Genomic DNA, 22,235 nt, shown 5'->3' on the forward strand with positions numbered 1-22,235 from the left:
GACAAATGACAAATTCCTAGCTACGCCACTGCTGACCCTCTAGAAAAGAAATCTTGAAACCGCCACTGTTTTGGTCTCCTATGACATAATACAACCATATCTAATTTATATGATAAGGACACAAATTTTGCCATAAGGGAAGGGCTGCCATGCAAAGGATAAGTGTGTCAAAGACAGCAAAAATTCTAAATGAAAGTCAAAATCCTGCGTCTAAAAACTAAATTTATCGGCCATGACCAACATAGATTTTGAGTTTTCTTCACAGAACTATCATCAAGAAGACTAATCAAGAACTATTAGATATAAGTATTTCAATATAAATTTCACAGTGGTCTTAAAGATGAATGCCTAAATGAACATGACAACATCAAAATGTATTTGTGGCCATCATTTTGTACGTTACGACAAATATGGTCAAGTAACCTATCATAGAATCCACAATCACACAGTTACCCAAAATGCAAATCTGATCAGTAATTTTCTGTATTAAACCTTGCTTGTAGCAAAACCTGTAGTTTTAGCAGTTCAATGCAGATAATAACAAAAATTTCACCTAAAATACTTCACAATAATATTCAGTAGATAAGTAGAACAGAACATTTTAAGCAAAGAGTAACAGGAAAAAAATGTTAGCATAGCAATTAAGCCTATTGTTAACCATCATGATGGACTTTTATGGCTTAGAGAAGTTCAATTTCCCTCTAAATACATGCTCAAACATTAACAATAACTACACAACTGCAGGGACATAACAAAACATACATAAAAGGTGATAGATTTGATATATATAGATTCAATATAGTTTGCTGCTAGTTTGAAATAAAAGAACCTACCCAAGTATTCAAAAGTTTAGAACAAAGACATAATGAGCAATCTTTCAACTCCATCCTTCTTTCTTTGAAAAAAAAAAGTAAATTAAATTAAATTAATTTTGTCATCATCAACCTCAGAACTGCAACTTAAATTAGAAAAAGAACTTCCTACTCCTACAGCAACCCATGCCCCACGAATCCGTGATGGAATTTTTGCAATTTGGGTTGAACATCACATATCTCCCTCTGTAGATCATCCATTTTGTCTGTCATACCTTCCAACTCAGCCTCAACTATTCGTAATGCTGATTGCAACTTCATTATTTCAAGCTTCATAAAGTCATGATCTCTCTTCCTTAATTCAAACATTTCAGTTGTTTTTACTAATTTAGTTTTCAGATTTTTGTAGTGAGGAATTTGATCCAGTCTCTCTTATTTCATCATGAAAATGGCGAAGCCATTCTACATCCAGATTCACACTTCCAGCAACAAATATAAAATCATTTAGAGAAGCTAGATGATGCTCCTTGAGCTTACTAAATGGTAATTGCTGCAGATTCTGAACAGCTGTGCAAACTTTCTCCAGTATGTCCTTTAACATCTCAGTAGATGTGAGCCTGCAATTTCTTGCAATGTCACCATGCTTCTTAATTATGACGTGAAGAGTTAGAGCAAACTCAGCACTCACACGATATGAACCAACTTGTTTAAGATTGTTATCCACTGAGCTTGTTGCATCAGAGCTAGTTTCAAAGAAGGTGCTTGCCATGTGAAAAAGTGATGGACTAAAACTCTTACAGCTCACACGATCTGGGCTGTATGTTCCAATTTCTTCATTATCTCCTTGAAGATCAGAGTCCAGAAAAACAAATGCATCTGGGACATCTTGTTCTGAAGGCATGGATGTTAAAACGGCAGCAGTATTGGCACCAGCACCATCAGCAGTTTCCTCAGGAATGTGGGTCTCAAATGTTTTTTCTGGGGCACCTTTAAGTTCTTGCTTAGCCAATGTTACAACTTTTTCTCCTTCAACTCCAACACAAAGTGGCATATCTGAGCTAGGTGACTCTTTAGAGGTATGTGCATTTTGAAGAAGAGATGCAATAATGCCGCTGCAGTTAAAATGATCACCCTGTCCATCATTATATCCTTGAGGGTCAGGAAATACTATTTCTGCACCTTGGACATTTTGATCAGAAGCCATTGACGTAGACATGGCAGGAGAAGTCTCACAAGCTTCTGTAGATTGGTTCCTAGAAGTTTGCACTTTAATATCTTTTCTGGTGAAACCTGCTTGTTCATTGTCTATTGCACCTTCTGCTTCCTTATTTCCTCGAATTATGTTGTCAGGAGAAATGGTTTCTGCATCATGGACATTGCATTAGGAAATGATTCAAATAAAGAATCAAAGACCGCTCATGTTTAATTTGAGCAATAAAACACTCCCAAAGAGAGAGAGAGAGAGAGAGAGAGAGATAAAAGAAAGACACATTACCTTGCTTCAATGTGACAGCATTTGGACCCCTTGGTGAAACAGCTCTCTCCCCAAGGAATATGACGGAATTGTTAGTATGCATATTTCTTTTCTTCCGCTTACCCAACAATTTTGAGGTCAAACTGATTTCACTTTCATTACCCATTGGCAATTTGATCTTCAACCCCTTCCTTTTTTCCTGGTTGTCTATATTTTTCCAAATTTACATGTTATTTGAGATGCATGCCAATAAAAAGCAAAACACAATCAAGTCAAATGACATTGTTTAGGGCTACATGTCTAGCTTAGGGTGAGATACCTCCCAAGTAGAATTCTTGGAAAGAAAGAGGTATGTACACATGAAAAATGATTTTTTTTAGGAGAACAAGTATAAAGAATTTGAACATTCAAATGATGCTCTCAATAAACCTTGGGGCCATTTCATACCAAACCATATGGTTGCAGATGAAAGACCTTCCAGTTCTGAGTTAAAACACAAGAAGAAAAGATGGGAAAGTGAGCGGAAATAGGTAAAATTTCCTGGAAATTTATTATTTATTCTACAGCACACAATCCCATTAATAATTTTGTGTCTTCACTATTCATATACTGCAAGAGACTAATCAGGCCTTGGACACAGGGAGTATTTCTATTTTTTAGTGAAAGAGGGAGTGATTGTTAACTATACTGAAATACAAACAACTCATTTTTGAAAAATTATTAGTATTATGCTCACATCCAAAGTTGAAACTTCTGCCCTGATATGCTTAACAGTTAAAACCTATCATTCAAAAAAAGAAGAAGGCTCCATAATTAATGACAGTTCTATTGAACAAAATACAAATTTGTCTTTATTGGAGTTTCAGATCCAATTGCAGAATGGTCCAGCAGCAAATAGGCATCATAGTCTTTCAAGTTAAGGGTCAATTAATTTGTCCAACACTAAGATTTTGGCTTTTCCAAAAAAATGATATTACCAAAGTGCAATTTCCCAAAGCTACATACTTCTATAAAATGTAGGCAACAGAGTTACAACATATAATTTTGTCAATTATTGATAACCTGATTCTTTTAAAAAAAGAAAAAGAAAAGTATGGAGCTGTAGCCGTTGCAAAACAATAAACTAAATGGTACTTCCTGATACAGTAATTGAAGCAATTGTTTGCTTCATTATAATATGCAATTAAACAAGTTCTTGAAATGGTAAAAAGAGAGCTTTCAGTATAACAACTGTTAATATTTTACCAGAAAGGTTTGAAATAAAACCCTCCACCCCAAGGAAACAAATTCTTCCCAAGATTAAAGAAAAGATTGACTTTCAGAAATATTTCCCTACAAAATAAGATATTCTAGTGAAAGATCCTATTGCTAGTCAGGAAAATAGTGAAGTCATTGCTATTCTTTCCCCATATCCCACTACTAAGAAAGATGTCCACTTCTAAAAGAGATCATATTTATCCTAGCAGTCAGCAGAAGTAACAATAACGTTTATAATGCTATAACAGATGGTATAAAGAGCAAAATCATATGAAAAGAAAAAGGAGAATAATGGAGGAAGATGGATCACCTGCAACTGCCCTACAGTCCTTCAATATATTTCTTGATTTTTCTTGTTCACGATTTCTTGATTGTACACGTGCACTTTTTCGGCATGGGATAGAACCCCAGTTTGCATGCCTAGATACCTTTGGACTTAACATATACTCTTCACCAGAGTTTTCCTTCATTTTTTGCAAGTGATTACTGGGAACAATGCAACAAGAGAAAAGTAGAATATAAGTAAAAGGTCATTATATAATTATGTTGATGAGATGAAGAAGAATGAACAGGAGTTTTCAGAGGAAGGACTAATGAACTACTTAAAGAGGTATACCTACACCCTGAGCGCGCACACACACACACTAAATCAATATACGAGTACTTTTGATAACCTTTTGCAAAAGGCCCCTTTTCTCTTTATCTACTAAATACAGTTTTTTCAGGCCAAACAATAGCAAGGTATTAGACCTGGATCGAGCTGAAAAAAAATGATGGAATACTCTAAGATGCATAGCCTCAACAAGTGCATCAGTTGTTTAAAAGGGATTTGGCAAGTCTTTGCTCTATGGAGAATGTTTAATTGAGTAAGTTGTGATTTGTATTTCAAACAACACAAGTTTTTTCAATTCCAATATCATCAAGTTTAATATTTTGAAGATAGTGTCCTTCCAATCTTATTATATTAGCTATGAGTCTGGCTTCTTTAAGATTGCAAAAGGAAATTGGGCATCAAAACTTGTCTTCCCATTCTATGAAGTGATTTAAATTGGGCATAATGTAACTTGATAGAGCAATGCAGCAACTTGATACCTGAGTAATTCAAAGACTTGAGAGTAGCTGTTGTTGTCACCACAGGTAGACAAACTATGGCCGAAAAACAACAAACAATAAGTAAGCACAGCATATAGCAATCCGTCACCAAACTAAGCCACACCTATTAATTATTAACCAAATAGATTAAAACTCCTCAGCCAGAAAAAAAGAAAAGAAAAGAGAGAGATCTAAAGCAAGAAAGAAAGTAAACCCTGAATAGAAATTGGAATTCAAGGATGGAAAATCAAGGGATGCAACAGAATCATAACAAGTTTCTTTGTTATTGTAAACTAAAGAACGGTTTATGATACTACTTCCATCTTAAACACTCTCCCATATCTTGCACACAATCAGTTTATGATGTCAATCAAAACAACATGCAAATGGAGTGAAAACTTGAGAACCTAGCTACATGCTACTCCTCTGCCTCTAAATAATACTTTTCATTTTCTTTTTTGATTGTCTCTAAATAATGGTCCTGACGTAGGACAACCACAATAGTATAATAGAACAGAAAAATAATAGGATAACCCTAGGAGTCAGCACCTAAGGGCCGCTTGGAGTTAGCACCAAGCAAACTGGAGTCGACACCAGTGTAAAAGAAAACAAACGTTTTTTTATAATTCTCAAAAGCTGTGTTACAATAATCAGAAAAAGTGTTTAAATAGCTAACAACACAAAACCCTAATTATTAAATGTTCGGGCTTGCTTAATCGCAAGCCCAATAACTAATAGGCTCCGTCCATAAGGCCACAGGTTGGGCCGTCTTCTTTTTGCTCTTCCTCCCATACGTGTGTATAATTGGGGGCCTGTATCTTGTGTCCGAACCAACTCCCCCCGGGTGAGAGGAACTCGACCCCGTTGAGTGGAAAGCTGAAGAGCTCTGATAGTACTCCAGTAAGTCAGGATCCAGTCGTTGTAGCTCATCTCTAGTAATCCATGTGCAATCAGAATCTGGTCGCCCGCGCCACCGAACTAGGAAATGGTGAACTCCTCCATCCCTAGTAGAAACAATTTGCTCATCTAAAATAGCATCAATAGATTCTTTATGTGCATAGGGAAAATTTAAGGGTAAAGGGGTAGGCATAGGGGCATCAATAGGATTAAGCAAAGGCTCATCAAAAGGAGTATCAGGAAAAGCTGTAAGGCTTTTATAAGCAACTAGATCCTCAATATTAAAGGAGGAGCTAATATCATAATCATGAGGAAGGTCAATGACATATGCATTTGGGCCCATTCGTTTCAATACCTTAAACGGACCGGCACTACGAGCCTGCAATTTCTTAACGGTCCCAGAGGGAAACCGTTCAAGTCGGATCCGAATCATGACATAATCTCCTATCTGAAACTTTGCATGACGCCGATGAGTATCAGCATGAATTTTATATTGAGAATTACTTACCTAAATTTTTTTGTGAATCTCAGTATGCAAATCATGAACATGTCGTGCAAATACCTCAGCAGATTCAGAAATATTAACATGTGGGGACATGGACAAAAGATCTAAGGGCTTCCTAGGTGTAAATCCATGCACAACCTCAAAAGGACTAACGCCTATAGACCTATTGACTGAGCTATTATATGCAAGTTGGGCTATAGGAAGAATTGAATCCCAATTCCGATTGGCTTCACCCACTAGACATCGAAGGAGGTTTCCTAGGCTACGATTAACCACCTCAGTTTGACCATCAGTTTGAGGATGAAATGTCGAGGAAAATTTCAATTTGGTGCCTACTAAATGCCACAAGGTTTTCCAAAAATAACTCATGAAGCGAACATCCCTATCAGACACTATGGTTTTGGGAAGACCATAAAGCTTGACAATCTCATCAAAGTAAAGCTTTGCAATTTTAGAAGCATTAGAAGTCTTAGAACATGGTAGGAAATGAGCCATCTTAGAGAAGCGATCAACAACTACTAGGATAGAATCATGCTTCCTAAAGGTGCGGGGCAAACCTAGCACAAAGTCCATACTCACGTCCTGCCACGGGCGATCTGGCACAGGTAAAGGCGTGTACAGACCAGTGTTTTGCTTGTGATATTTGGCTAGTTGACATGTACGACACTGACCAACTATCTTGGCAACGCCCCTCTTAAGACCAGGCCAATAGAATTGACCACTTCCTTAATTGTCTTATCTCGGCCAAAATGACCTGCAAGGCCTCTTGCATGTATCTCCCAAACTAGGAAATCTCTCATTGACAACCGAGGGATACACAATTTGTTGGCTTTGAACAAGTAACCATCTTGAAGGGTATAATCATCCAAGACGGGACATGAAGCATTACTTAGGCTAGTGTAGAGCTCCCCGAAATCTAGGCATGATTGATAGTCATCCTTAAGTCCTTCAAACCCAATGACCTTAACACTCATGACTGATAGCAAAGACACTCTTCAACTCAGTGCATTAGCAGCCTTATTCTCAACTCCCGCCCCATGTTTCACCACAAAGTAGTAGCGTTGCAGAAATTCAACCCAACTACCGTGCCTAAAATTTAGCTTCTTTTGGGAATTGAGATAGCGCAAAGCTTCATGATCAGAGTAGATAATAAACTCTCGAGACAACAAGTAATGGCGCCAATGCCAAAAAGCTCGTACAATGGCATAAAATTCTTTGTCATATGTGGAGTACTTTTGCTTAGCATCATTCAACTTCTCACTGAAATAGGCAATTGGGTTGCGCTCTTGACTAAGTACTCCCCCTATGCCAATACCTGAGGCATCACATTCCACTTCAAAAGGCTTGGTGAAATCAGGGAGACGCATGACAGGTGCCTCAGTCATCTTCTGTTTCACCTCCTTGAAGACCTTAGTAGCAGCTTTTGTCCAAATAAACTCCCCATGTTTCAAGCAGTTAGTGATGGGGGACATAATGGTACTAAACCCTTTGATGAATCAGCGATAAAAGGAAGAGAGCCCATTAAAGCTTCGAATCTCATGCATATTTTTGGGCTCGGGCCAATCCATAATTGCTTGAACCTTCTGGGGGTCGGCAGAAACTCCTTCAGATGACACTATGAAACCTAGGAAGACAACTTTATCGGTAAAGAAAGAGCACTTCTTGAGGTAACCATATAAACTCTCCTTCCTATGGGTTGTACAAACTTGAGTTGGGTGGTCTAAGTGTTGCTCCCTAGACTTACTATAAATGAGGATATCATCAAAGTACACAACCAAGAATTTTCCCATAAAAGGCTTGAGCACTTGAGTCATCACTCTCATAAAGGTACTAGGAGCATTGGACAATCCAAAAGGCATAACCATCCACTCATATAAACCATCTTTTGTCTTGAAGGTAGTTTTCCACTCATCACCAGGACGAATCCTAATTTGATGATAGCCACTTTTCAAGTCTATCTTGGAGAAGATCGTTGCTCCAGCCATCATATCCAACATGTCATCAAACCGAGGGATAGGAAAACGATACTTCACAGTGATCTTGTTGATGGCACGACTATCAACACACATCCTCCAAGTCCCATCTTTCTTTGGAGTTAAGAGTGCAGGGACTGTACAAGGGCTCATGCTCTCACGAACAAAACCCTTCCTAAGTAATTCTTCTACTTGCCTTTGCAACTCGGCATGTTCTGCAGGGCTCATCCTATAATGAGGCAAGTTAGGTAGGGTCGCTCCGGGTACAAAATCTATGGCGTGTTGGATATCATGCATGGGCGGTAAATGATCGGGGAGTTCCTCAGGGAAAACATCCTTAAATTCCTGGAGCACGGACCTCACTTCTTTAGGTTGCTCCTCACAGGTCTCTCCATGAAGTTCCTTAGCAACTAAGACAAACACAATGGATTCCTGAACTGCTACCCTTTCAAATGCCTTTGGGCTTATGATGTTTAGACCTTTTGCCTTCAGTACTTCTGGCTTCTTGCTCATGTCGATTGGCTTGGGTTTTAAAGGATTAAGCACAATCTTCTTGCCTTCAAACATAAATGAGCAAGAATTGGATCGCCCATGAAGGGTGACATCCAAATCATAAAGCCAAGGTCTACCTAAGATAATATGCCCTACATCCATGGGAATTACGTCACACCATATTTCTGCCTTGTAGGTGAGGAATTGAAGTGGGACAACACATCTTTCTTTTATGGCTATGGAGGAAGTATCCACCCAAGAATCTTTATATGGGTTAGGTTGTGGGATCAATTTCAACCCTAGGCGGGAAACAACGTTAGAGGACACTGCATTAATGCAACTCCCACTATCTATAATAACCTTGCACGTTTTGTCTCCACACTTAGTGTAAGTCTGGAAGATGGCACTTTTTCGCCAATCATCAGTTTCCCTTTGTTCTGTCAAAGCACACCTTACCACATTCACTCTAGGGACACCAAAAAAGCCTTGGAATCATCAACCTGGGGAGAGATGGCTCTAATGCACGTGAGGTAGCTAGGATCATCTTCCCATTCGGCCTCAACATCTTGGACTTCTTCAGCATTTGGATCATACACTAGTTCTTCAACATTTTCTACCTTTTCATCATCCTCTTGAATGACAAGGGTCCTAGAGGGACATCTAGCTGCGACATGTCCAATCCCATTGCATTTGAAGCATTGGAGGTGAGAGCCTAATCTTGAGGGCTCATTGATCACACATTTTCCCTTGTCCTCTTTTTCTATCAGGATGCTATTGGGGTTGACCTTAGGGGGTAAGGCAAGTTTAGGTTTGCTACCAAAAGGTTGAGGGTTGGGAGGAATGCTTCGAAGCTCAGAACATCGCCAAAAGATAGATTTGGAGGCTAACTCACAATTCCTAGCAAGGTCATAGGCTTCTCTTAAGGTGGTGACTCCTCGGGTGATAATCTCGCCTAGTAAGTTAGCATTTAAACCTTTCTTGAACCTATTGAGTGTGACAACCTCTTCCTCAACTATTCGAATTCGCCTCTGGAATTCCTTGAATTTCTCTATGTATTCAATCACAGGAGCAGAGCCTTGTTTTAGGCGATCCCATTCTTCAAGGAGGGAGCTCCTATAAGTTGGAGGAAGATAATTCCTCGAGAGGGCGTCCTTCATCTCCATCCAATCAATAATTGGGGGCTCACGTCGTCGCCTAAGAGTTTCCTCAAGGTCCTCCCAGAAAAGATCAGCTCTCCCAATTAACTTCATCCTAACATACCTCACTTTCCTATTCTCAGCCCAATGGTAATAGTCAAAGAATTTCTCCATTTGACGTAACCAATCAGTGAAAACCCATGGGTCTAGGTAGCCATCAAAGGTGGGTGCTTCTATCCTTTCCTTAGACATCCTATCATCATAATCCCTAGGACTATAGTGATTATAGTGATCATGTTCAAAGTGTGGAGCCCTATTAAAGTGACCATTGTTATTTTGCCCAAGCATGTTATCTCCTTCATGGTTAGTGATCTCTCTTTGAGATGTTTCAATTCGCTCTACCCTATCCAGCAAATCACGGACACTCTTGGTTAGGTCTCCTATGGTTTGCTCTAAAGAGGGCCTAGATTCGGAAGTGGATTGATGTTCAGGGTTTGACATGACGCGACCACTACGTAGATGCATGCAACACAATATTTATGAATGCAGTTGAGATTCCCAAAAATTCAAGTAATCAATTCTCAATGTAAAATTAAAGGTCAAGCAAGAGTGCATGTAGAGACTAGATCGATGAATCAAAGGAAGGAATTGCAGACAAATAGTGACAGTGTTCACAATATTAAGAGATAGCCCAAACAAAAGTCAAATTTCAATAAGCTCCACAATTAATAATAAGTTTAAGATATTTCAAAGAAATTGGTTTTTTTTTTTTTTTTTTGGGAATTTTAGAGTGGGTACTGAAAGAGGACTCAAACAGTAAAACAGCTAATTTGAGCACAAAATGGATAGGATAATGGAGTATGGTGGAATATGCACATAAAAAAACATAAAGATAATATTTTTTAATGAGACAAAATCGAATCCACAAAAAAAAAAAATAGAGTCAGAATTGTACCCTAGTCAGTGGCTCGACTTATTGCACTAGATAGCCACGGTCTGCTCCTCAAGTGAGTGAATTGACTTGGGCTGAATGGACCTGTGAAAACAATTTAAGCCCAATACAAGCAATGGGCTGTCACAGCAACATTTTTTTTTTTTTTTTTTTGCAAAATAAAAAGTACACTGCGTTTAAGACATTACAGACTTGAAAAAAAACATGTTCATACGACAACTCAAATAAGAAACCAAACTATAGACTTAAAAAAAAAAGGAAAGACAACAGAGCTAAAATGAAAAGGAGCGGCGGAGCAAGCACGAAGCGACGCTGGAGTCAACGGTGGAGATGCGGCCTAGGTTCACCGGCGTCACGGTCAACGGTGCTCGATGGTGCAGATTGGAGCTTGCTTGTCTCGGCCTTGGCATCGGCGGTGGTCGTTATCCTCAGCGGCGATGGTCGAAGGTGAGGTGTTGGGTTTTGCGGCGGCTGATGGCTGGTGGTTGTTGGGTTTCGCGGCAGTGGGCGTTAGTGTTGTGGGTTTTGGCGGCTGGTGAATGCTGGGTCATGCGTGGGTTGTCTCTTTTTTTTATTTTATTTTTTTATTTTGTTGGTGTTGGTGGCTGGGTCTTTCGTGGGTCTTTTTTTTTTTTTTTTTTTGGGGCTGTGGGTTCTGCGATCAGAGGTAGGCACAGATGGTGGTCACCGGCTTGGGAGGCGTCGCTGGCTTCTCTATTGGTTTGGGGGTGAGAAACTCATGTGGGGCTTGGGGGAATACACGGATTGCAGAGGCTGGCTTGGGCTTGGGCTTGTTCAAGATCTCATGGGGCAAAAACTTGAAAGGTACTGTCATGGTTGGCTTGCTCTTTTTGATGGTTTTGCTTTGACGTGGTTGTCTACGGTTGTATTGAATGGATCAGAAGTCTGCTCTGATACCAAAACTGACGTAGGACAACCACAATAGTATAATAGAACAGAAAATAATAGGATAACCCTAGGAGTCAGCACCTAAGGGCCGCTTGGAGTCAGCACCAAGCAAATTGGAGTCGGCACCAGTGTAAAAGAAAACAAACGTTTTTTTATAATTCTCAAAAGTTGTGTTACAATAATCAGAAAAAGTGTTTAAATAGCTAACAACACAAAACCCTAATTATTAAATGTTCAAGCTTGCTTAATCTCAAGCCCAATAACTAATAGGCTCCATCCATAAGGCCACAGGTTGGGCCGTCTTCTTTTCGCTCTTCCTCCCATACGTGTGTATAATTGGGAGCCTGTATCTTGTGTCCGCACCAGGTCCATTATTAAGAAAGGTAAGCATAATGTGTTACACGTAACCCTTGTTAATCCTATCCATTAAAAAAGATATTTCATTGTAAAAATAAAGAGTTTTTTTGGAAAGTTAAATTCTTGAGATAGGTGGGAGTTCACCCCCCCCCCCTCCCACCTTGAATCATTTGTATTTTCAAGTGAAACTATAAAAAAGTGTTATTTAGCATTCAAGTCTATAGGTTGAGTGTGTTCATCCTCCCAAAAAAAGGTTTTGAAAGCTATTGAGAAAATTCTAAACCAGTTCTTATGGAATGGTGCCAAAAGTTCTGCCCCAAGGGCTAGGGTTTCTTGGAAAGAAGTGTGCTGTCCCAAAAGGGAGGTTGGATTGGGCTTGAAGAGATGTGAGGAATGGAGTAAAGTAGCAATTATGAGATCCATTTGGCTCTTGTTCAAGCAGGCTAGCTTTCTTTGGGTTGCATGGGTCAGGAACAACTTGTTGAAGAACCAATGCTTTTGGCAAGTGAAGGTTCCTCAACAATGTTCTTAAGGTTGGATGAAAATCCTAAAATTTCAAGAGTTAGTGAGACCAAGTATCAACTTCCAGGTTGGTGATGGCTCTAGTATGTTTTTTTATACCAGGATGGTCCTTTGTATTTGAAGTGTGAACATCATGTGGTGTGTCATACTGCCAGCACTACAAATGCTAAGCTCTCCTCAGTCATTAGCAACCATTCCCGGTCTTGGCTGCCTGCTAGGTCTGAAGACCTTGTAAGTATACAATGTAAGCTTCCTAGGATAGTTATTGGGGACTCAGACCAGGTGGTTTGGGTGCATGCAAATGGCTGCTACCCTTGTGATTCAACTGGGGAACAAGTCAGATACAAGGGTGTTTTCCACAAATGATTCCTAGTCATACCATTATATGCTGGTTAGCAATGAAAGACAGGTTGCTAACAATGGCTAGATTGGAGATATGGGGAGTAAGCAGTGATGTACTGTGTCTATTATGCAGTGCAACTTTAGGGAGTCAGGACCATTTATTCTTTGAATTTCCTTTTCCACAAAGAGTCTGGAAAGTGATTGTGGAATTCAGTCTACAATGTGTTCCTGAGTTTGGTTGGGAAAACATAGTTAGTTGGGCTGTAAACACCAATGGAGAGGGCAGAGCTTGAAGGCTGTAATTTGTAAATTTGGCTTGGGAGCTACTGTTTATGAACTATGGAAATGCAGTATTGCTGTGTTGCATCAAGGCTGTCCTAGTTCTGAAGAGCAGATTATTACTTCAATTAAGAAGCAAGTGAAAATGAGACTTGAGTTCAAATGGTCATTCCCTTGTGCTAAAGAGAACAGGGAAATTTGCTGCAAATGGGGACTATCTACAGATTTTCTTAGGTCTTGTAGGCCTTCTGTTTAAACTAATGAATAGGTGATTGCTGGCATATAAGCCAGTTGTATTCTATGTTGTTGTAATTTGTGTTGCTATTATGGCTGCTTGTTTTCACTTAAGATTTGTCTTGATTGTCAAAAAGAAAACTATAATAACAGTGGGACTATAAATTAAAAAGATAACCCTCAAACTGTAAATTACCAAAAACTAAAAGGTGATTGTAAAGGCCTCATTCTCATCAAATCATTTAGCCCTTTTTGTTGACTGAGAAATCTCAGTAAGAGCAACATAAAAGAAAATGTTGTCTTATGTCTTTTGGGATTTGTAAGGGATAAAAAATCCCCCAACTCAACAGATCGAATTTTAAAGGTTTTTCCTTTCTTGGGTTCCACGTAACAAACAACCATAACATTCCCAACCCATCTCAAAAATTCTTCCTTTTATTTTCATTTTATAAATTTTCAAACATTAAAACATTATATGAAGCTCAGCCTTGCCGCCTCTAATACCCATCAGAAGTTCAGACACATCACAAATACTGACACCCACACCCACACCCACACCCACATGTATACATGCAAAAGGGTGAACAAAAACAATAGAAAAGTAGTCAAACAAGAAAATAATGTTTTTTTTTTCTTACTTGCTTTGTCTTCTTAGTGACCCTTGGACCAGTACCAAACGCAGTTTGCAAAACCAAAGGGAGTGAGTGAGAAAGAGAGACAGAATAGTTTTACAAAAGCTGACCCAAGTTATATATTGGTTTGGATTATATGAGTTTGGGACTGTTTTTTTTTTTTTTTTTCATTTTTTAAATTTCTTACTCTCTTTTTTAAAAAAATCTTTGGACATAGGCATTTCATTTCATGGGTGTAAAGTGTCGTGGTTTTTTGGGTTGTTTCTATAGATAGAAGTTGATGAAGTTAATAGGTCTCCTGCAAAGCTTGTCATGCCATGCGCATATTTGGTATGAGCTTCTTGAGAAAGGACAGGCCAATGACACGTGGAAAGAATGAGTGGAGGCTTTAACTGTTTTAAAGTTTGATTTTTTTTTTTTTTTTTGAGAATGTGAAGTTTGAAATGAATAATGATGTTATTTGAGGAAAAGAATAAATAAACAGTGCAATGGTTTCTAGCTAGTCCTTTTTTTCTCATTATAATTATTAATAAGTAGCTTTTTTTAAAAGTAAATAATAATACTTATTAGAACACACACAAATATAATAATAGTGTTTTAAACCGAGTTTATAATACATTATATAACTAGAGTACAACTATAAATGAGCCTAACCTGTTTAGGGGTTGATTGTAATGAAATGTGTTACGTCTACAATATCTTTATAACAAATTCTAGGTAGTAAATTATTATTGATTATAAATGAAATAGATCCATTGATTCATGCTCCATTTTAATGCCGTGTATTTTTTTGTCAATTAAAAGGTTTGTAAAGGTGCAAAGGAGGTGGGAGTGGTTTGAGGTTAAAACGATGTGTATTTTTTTTTTTTTTTGAAAAGAAAGAGGTGAGGTAAAGTGAAATAATGTTTAAAAATGAAATAGAGATAATGTCCTAAGTTTTAGGTTGAATAGAGAAGATAAAGGAAAAAGTAAAACTTAGGAACAATAAATTATTCTTTTAACTAGTTTGTGCTTGGGTCATGCTAATGAGTGCCCTTAGGACAATGATTAATAATCCATTTAAGAAAACTTTTGACACCACTTTTATGGGAAACTAGTCGCTAACCCGTGCGATGCACGAGAAAGATACTTTGAAATATCTGTTTAAATGCATTGTATTCTCAAAGCTTTTCAAAAGAATATGCATGTTAACAACTTCTATCCTTTTCAGCTTCATTACAAAAATATGGGCAACTCGTGTTGGAGAGAGAGAGAGAGAGAGAGAGAGATTGTACAAATCAAAGTATCTGTTTAAACTCCTCTATTAAAAATATCCATCCATTGGATTCATAATAATGCCACAGTCCCTACACAATAAACCATATGCTCCAACCCTTTGATTACAGTGATCCTTTAATGACCACTGCTTCTGCCATTGAAGGATCATTCAAAGTAAATTTCTTTGTCCAAGATTTAACATAAGACTGCATTTCATCTCAAGCTACTACCCCTAGAATTGAAGCACCTCGACATTTAAACTTGATGAGTCTGTAAACCAAAACATTTATGTCATGCTGCTATGTTGCACATATATATTTTTAATTAGAAATTATCCTTGCACAAAAAGATCATTAAAAGTACTTAATCTTAGCATTTTTTTCCATGTAATATAGCACAGAAACCATTGGTAAACTATCTAGTTCTCTCCAATTATCTTATGGGTCTGTGCATTTATATTGCAAATCATTTAACTTGCCTTTATGCTGTAAACTTATAGTTGTTTCTTTCTGCAGATTATGCATGAATAAATGTTACAATTATCTACTTCCTTATAGCATGTTCTATTCAGATCAACCACACCATGGATCTTAAAGAGGGTGGTATCCTTGACAAATGAAAACAATAACTTGGTAAATGCCCTCATCTCTTATTTCCCATCTCCAAGTCATCCAAAAAACCTGTCCCATAAGTGAATAATTCTTCCATTACTTATAAAAATTGTTTAAAGAAGAAGAGAAAGAACTAAATTGTACTACTAACATGTTGCTAAGTCAACAAAGTTTTTAAGGGTACCACATAGTTCAACTCCTTCCACATCTTGGATTAATTTGATAACAGTATATAAAGAAATTATGAACAAAGCATGAATGTAATGATTGATTGATGTGCACCAAATCATACCCAACATATAAAATGGAAATTTAAATTTATTTTTCTACCGTATTAAAATCTACTTACAAATCACTCTAAGACAATTCCTTTATTCATGTCAAGGATTTTATAAACAATTTGCAATTATGATGCCTCATATTTCTAGCCAACTAATTTGTAAAGTTAATTTTTATCAACTGAATGTGTCCATTGCATTCATAGCTGTGACTAAGATATAGGGAGTACTAAATAGTTGAACCCATTTCTCTGCAATCTCTCTATTTTCCTTGTATCCATATGATTTCTACACAGTTTTTTTTTTTGATAGATAATGATATTTCATAAAACAAAAGCCCCAGGTACACCAGGAGTGTACATGGAAAGATTTACATCAAAATCGAAAATTACAATGATCAAGCATAACAAAAAGATTAGAGCAAGAAAAAGAAGAGAAAGCAGAACACCAAGCAAACAGAGAGTGGAGAAGGAGAGATTTAATCTCAAGAGTCGACCGTTCCGTTCCTTCAAAGCATGAACCTCTCAAGAAATTTAATCTGACTTGTACACAATAATCTATACATAAACCTCTCATAAATTAATTGATTTACCTAATAAAGTTGGAGGTTCTGAGATCAGTCCATAGAGATCCTAATTTTTAAAAGGTATTAGAAATAATGCATTAAGATACGGAAAACAAAAGGCACAATATTATAGAAAGTAAATTGACCTTCCTCACTATAGTGAAAAAAGCATCCCATGCTCCAAAATAACGTTAAGGCACCCTAGCCAGTAATTTTCCTTCAGATTAAAGTTCAACTTTGACAATTTGCAATCCACACAACAAAACCAAATAAATAAAAAAATAGAAGAAGAAGAAAGGACCATTAAATAGTAAATAATCAAGTTGTGTCTCTCTTCAATAACTACTTAAAACCTAAAAAATGGAACCTCCATATACAATTCAAAGAAAAAAAAATAAAGGCAAGAGAGATAGAGAAAGGGAGTACCTTTAATGGCTTTCAAATTTGGTAGTTATTCATCAATGCCACCATATTTTCTTGTGCTTTGGCATTGTTGCCCTTAGTTCCTACAAATAAAATAAAATGCACTCAATTCGCATAGAGTAAGAAATGCAAAATATTAAGTACTCTAAATGGTACAATGGATTTTGCACAGTAACCTTACCTAATCATATCAAAATATGCCCAAAGGATCTAAAAGCCAAGGGAAAATACTCAAATTAAAAACTTTCACCCTTGACCATAACATTGCTTGCTTTGTAAATCAATTTGCTGTATTCAAATGAAAATGTTAAATTAACGCATGTGATGCTCTCAACATAGCTGTGGCAGCCATCCACATTCTTTGACAAGGAATTAATTCAGTATGGACTATAATAAGAGAACCATAACTATCTTTAACAATAATGCCCAAACCTGCATAATTGGTGGCTTTTCGAAAAAGGTTAGTGCCATATTCAATTTGAGATGAGGAGAAATAGGTGGCTACCATTGCCATGTTTTAGGAGCTGTAGTTGTTGGCTAGCATTGCAAAACCTAAATAGCTAATGGTCCTAGATTGAAATTTTCATATAAAAAAAAAAATCCAAATTGCATAGAAAAGTTCCAAATTTTTGCAATTTAAAATAACCCCCCCCCCCCCCCCCCCAAAATGATTAACTGCAACCAAGAAACTCAAACTTATAATTTGCTTGGCTAACATGTTCAGAAAAGTGACCAGGTCCTTTACATTGAAATAGCATCCATGAGGTTTAGAACAAACCACCATCTAAAATCTCACTTGCAATGTTATATTAAGTAGCAAATGAAGGACTCGTGAAAAAAAAAAAAATGATTTGTTAATTTGCTGAACCCAACTTACCAAAAGTCGGCAATTGAATTCCCCATGAAAACTTGTTAGGCCTAACCTTTTAGAAGCCAATCAACATTGAACAATTTGCACTAATGGTTGAATTTATGGAAAATAATGGTCCTGGGGAAATAAGATGTGAAAGACACAAGATAAAATGATTTATCATGTAACTAAATAGGCTTCAAAGATTGATAAGTCTGAAGAGGGCATTACCTGTACTCTAAGAACTGGAGGTAGAATATGCACAACCATACCAGATGGTGGATTTGATTTTAAGGCATGCAAGTGCTTTGTGGTCAACTTCACATTGAATTTCTATTACAAATCTCAACCACATCTTACATGAAATTCACCTGAACAAAAAGCAGCCAAAACACCAAAACATTTACAAATTCCTATAAAGTATATGCACCCTAAAAACCAGAAATAAGAAGCTAATCAACACTGGAACCCTTCACTTACTAACCCAACAACTTTTGAGTGTAAATATGCTTTATTAACAGAAAATTTTTAAAAAAAAAATTCCCAAAGCCAAAGTTTACCTATAAAAAACCACGAAAACCATTCAAACGAAACCCAAATAACTCAACATAACAAAGTTTCAGCCTTTTGAGGGAGAGAAAGTAACAATTAGGTAGCAAGGACCCAAGGCCACACACAAACCCAATTAGCAAACACAAATTGAATATATCAATATGAATATATATGTAGAGCTTACATAGGTCAATCTCACATACATATACTTGAATAAAACCACAACATTAAAAAGAAAACCAAATGTCCAAAGAATTAATATTGATATCACAATTGACAACAAAATTTAAAAGAAATATGTAAATAGCATTGCACGTGCATAAGCAATTGGGTTCCACACATCCAATCCAAAGTTCAGTTTAAGCATTTCTTCAAACACTTGAGTGGCAAAAAGAAACCAAATAAAAAAAAAAATTAGAATTCCAAAAATTGAGAAACTAAATAAAATAAAAATATGCCAGAATTGAAAACCCAAAAGGATTAAAAAATGAAACGTGGATGTTCCAATACCAAAGAGAGAGAGAGGGAGAAAGATTAGGTATTGTTGTCATGATGTACCTTTCTCCATATTCATCTAGCCAATCTGATTGCTAGATGACATTGTTGAGGCTCTTGGTGATGAGCTCTTCAATTGTGTAGCCATGGCATTGTAAGGTTGAAAGATAAGTAGAATGGAAAAATTAAAAACAAAACTAAAAGATACATGAAGACCATAAAAAATTCACCTTGCGTTAAATACTCTGCCTTTGGTTTTTCTGAAATGGCAGCAACTGAAAGGACTTGAACATCTGGAGGAAGGAAGAGGGGGAGAGCCCTGGCATTATGAATCTGAAGTCTGAACTTGAAACTGTCTTTGGAAGAGAGAGAGGCTGCCGTTAGCAAGCTTGAAACCGTGAAACAGGGGTAAGGCAAAAGGTGGGGAGACATAAAGGGTTTTTTGCCGTTAAAAATAAAAGACCATTCGGCTGGGTTTGGACTTTATGGTGGACAACATATAGGTTGGGCTTCATGCTAGTCATCATTAATGTGAGATAAGTGTCTATAATTAAAGCTATAAAGGTTGGGCTTTATGGTGGGATAAAGATTGGGAATCATTTTTCTTTTATTAATATTTTAAAATTTGGGAAATGCATTTTAAATTATAAGAGAAATTTTAAAAAAATGTTGGTAATGACATAGTTGCTGATGTGACTTAATGAGAGGGTAGCAATATTAAATGCTACGTCTTAGCTTTTAGTATTATATAGATATAGATATAGATGAGAAAAGCTGTCAAAATATTAATTATTTTTTTTCTTTTCCCATAAAACTTTCTTTAAATAGATTGTTAACTAGTGCCCTAAGGGCATCCATTAGTATTTCCCTTTAATTTAAAATTATTTAACTAAAAGATAGAGATATTTTAGAGATTTTAATAATTTGTACGAAAGTATTTTAGTATGCAAAATGTTGAAATCGAGGCAGAGTAATAGTATATATATATTAGAATACTCAACTGGAGGCACATAACAAATATGGGGTAATTACAACTTATCCACTTGTAGTTTACTTCAAATTTAACTTACCCACCTGTGGTTTCATCTTTGACACTTTGCCCTCTTGTGGTTCATTTCGTCGGTGCTCTGTAACCCACCTCTAAATATTCCATTACTTTAACACGTTTCATCTAAAAATCAAACAAGAAATCAGATCAAAAACTCCTCTCCCACATTCTCTCTCACACTTGCTTATCCATTCTAAACCAAGAATCGACTGGGTTTTGTTTGTGCAAAGACACCGAGAAGTAGACCCATGGATTCTGGAAGAAGGAGACGCATGGATTCGTGTTTGGGACCATTTTGGGTCTTGAATCCTTTCGTGTTTCTCTTTACTTGGTGAGCTACTTTAGATGTTCTAAGCCATGAAATTTTGATTTTTCTTTTACTTTCATTTGCTCCTTTTCTCTTATCCTAGGTAGATTTAATGTTTGAAACCTAGGGTTTTGTTATTTTTTTTTTTTGAAATTGGGTTTCTGCAAAGTAAAAGTGGCCATGTTTTAATTTTGACATGTTCTTTTACTTTCTGGTTTCTGCAAAGTGGCCATTGAACTAGAAATTCGTCCATTAAATTATCTGACTCTGGGAGTTTCGTAGATTGGCCAAATTATCTAACTTTATTAAAATTAGCAGGTGGGAATAGGATTGCCTCGTTGCCAGGTTTGAGTGGCTAGTTACTGTCAAAGATAAGTGTTTTGAGGTTCAAATTAATTGGAATGAAATTGGGTTTATGCAAAGTGGTGTTTTGTATAACTGAGTTTTGCTGTCAAAGCAGCATAATTTTTTTGGTATTACTGAGTTTTCAAAGCAGCATATTTTTTCATTCTAGCAGCTTCAATCTTGCAGTTTTCTGTATTACTGAGTTTGCTGTCAAAGTAGTAGACTTTTTTTAATGCAGCATATTTTATTTGTATTACTGAGTTTTCAAAGCAGCAGGTAGATTTTTAGAAGCAGCAAGTAGCAGGTAGAACTTGCATGGAGGATTTAATGCTTTTTCAACCAAGGGTCTGGCATAATGGAAATATTTTCTTGCAAGGTGCAATTATCAAAAGACTAGTCTAGAAAGTTAATTTGTGGTGGCTTTGTTGCTTGGGGAATAATGCCTTATTGATTGAGCATCTGATTGGAAAATACATTTGATTGGAAAAATGCCTTATTGCTTGTGTAGCTAATGCTGTTAGCTATTATTCACTTTATATGCCCTCCTTAAAATGCTATATGCTGAGCTTCATGAAGACCAGGGAAAGGGCTGACTGTACTCATTATCATTTGATGGTGAAGGGGGTCTCCATTGGTGCAAGGGGTTTGTATGTCATTCCCAATGTGTTTGAAATTTTCAGTTATGATGAGAGGCTTGATGGTCTTCCAATTTAGAAATTTTCGAGCTTTGCAATGCTGTTGTGAAAAGAACTAGTACTTCTGACGATTATGTTTCACTCTGACTTTTGTTTATCTGAGCTTGCTGATGCAATGGGAACTTCTATTTGTAAAGTTGGATTTTCATTGCTAAATGTTGTCATGCTAGTGCTAGATGGTTTGAAATAAAGAATTTGTTTTGCATCATTGAGCTCTATCATTATGAGCAACTGTTATTTAAGCACCAGATGTTAATAATTGTTCAGAAGTGTCAACTTTTCAAATGGGTTTAATTAACTGTACTGTAACTCTAACTGGAGTATAAAATTAATTTGTTTAGCTAAGCTCAAGGCTCTATACGTGACTGCTAATCTTAATAAGGCCCCTTTGATTGGGATGTGGTGTCACTTTGCAGAAGTGATAAAAGAACTAGTGAAGCTAATAAAAGCACTTGCTCTAAAATGTAACTACAACTTCCATGGTTTAAAACAAATAAAAATCTTTTTGGTTTTAAAAAAATTTTATGACCAAAAATAAAAGCACACATTATGCTAAATGAACAATGCAAAGCTATGCATGATATTGCTCAACTAAGCTGTAAAGGGTACAAAAACAAGAACTACCAATTTCTTAATTAACCCACGAGTACATGTACAAACTAGTACATACTCACACAAAATTAGAATTAGCTTAGCACTTATGCAACACATACTATTCAAGTTTCTTCACAATGTCAAGCATGTTCTAAATCAAGAGAGAGATATTATAACTCATGTAATCCTCAAAACAAATAAAACAAGACACAAAATAAATAAAAAAAAATTTGTCTTTTTGAAAGTTTTTAATGTTTTTGGATTTTTGAATACAACCTAAAACTAAAAGTGAACATGTCCACAAATAATTGAAAGAATTAAATTAGGGACAAATCAGCAACACTCACCTT

The 22,235-nt window shown here is 36.7% G+C and overlaps 1 protein-coding gene across 15 annotated transcripts; it reads right to left on the reverse strand.

Annotated features, from left to right (window-relative positions):
- Positions 1-742: 742 nt before the first annotated feature.
- Positions 743-19,387, reverse strand: LOC142609874 (uncharacterized). Of its 15 annotated transcripts, XM_075781597.1 has the most exons (9): positions 19,127-19,387; positions 18,960-19,026; positions 18,081-18,220; positions 17,877-17,987; positions 17,003-17,082; positions 4,636-4,689; positions 3,854-4,029; positions 2,308-2,493; positions 743-2,174 (listed from the first exon to the last, which is right to left on the reverse strand). In XM_075781597.1, exons 7-9 carry the CDS (start codon positions 4,011-4,013, stop codon positions 1,201-1,203), a joined length of 1,320 nt encoding a protein of 439 aa, XP_075637712.1. In that variant the 5' UTR covers positions 4,014-4,029; positions 4,636-4,689; positions 17,003-17,082; positions 17,877-17,987; positions 18,081-18,220; positions 18,960-19,026; positions 19,127-19,387; the 3' UTR covers positions 743-1,200. The 15 variants fall into 15 exon arrangements, 2 of the variants coding, with proteins under 2 accessions (XP_075637712.1, XP_075637714.1); XR_012839711.1 differs by lacking the exons at positions 743-2,174; positions 2,308-2,493; positions 3,854-4,029; positions 4,636-4,689 and adding exons at positions 15,165-15,392; positions 16,604-16,643; positions 16,723-16,777 and having other exon boundaries at positions 17,923-17,987; XR_012839708.1 differs by lacking the exons at positions 743-2,174; positions 2,308-2,493; positions 3,854-4,029; positions 4,636-4,689 and adding exons at positions 15,165-15,392; positions 16,604-16,643 and having other exon boundaries at positions 16,723-17,082; positions 17,923-17,987.
- Between the last annotated feature and the right edge of the window lie 2,848 nt (positions 19,388-22,235).

This window comes from Castanea sativa, chromosome 9 (assembly GCF_040712315.1).
Source record: "Castanea sativa cultivar Marrone di Chiusa Pesio chromosome 9, ASM4071231v1".
NCBI lineage: Eukaryota > Viridiplantae > Streptophyta > Magnoliopsida > Fagales > Fagaceae > Castanea > Castanea sativa.

Bases quoted from the DNA above. Each gene is read 5' to 3' on its own strand.
- LOC142609874 (XM_075781597.1), bottom strand. From the start codon at position 4,013: ATGAAGGAAAACTCTGGTGAAGAGTATATGTTAAGTCCAAAGGTATCT. The intron at 2,494-3,853 runs GTGATCCATCTT...GGAAAAATATAG, and splicing joins GGACTGTAGGGCAGTTGCAG to ACAACCAGGAAAAAAGGAAG. The intron at 2,175-2,307 runs GTAATGTGTCTT...TCCATGATGCAG, and splicing joins TGCTGTCACATTGAAGCAAG to AAACCATTTCTCCTGACAAC.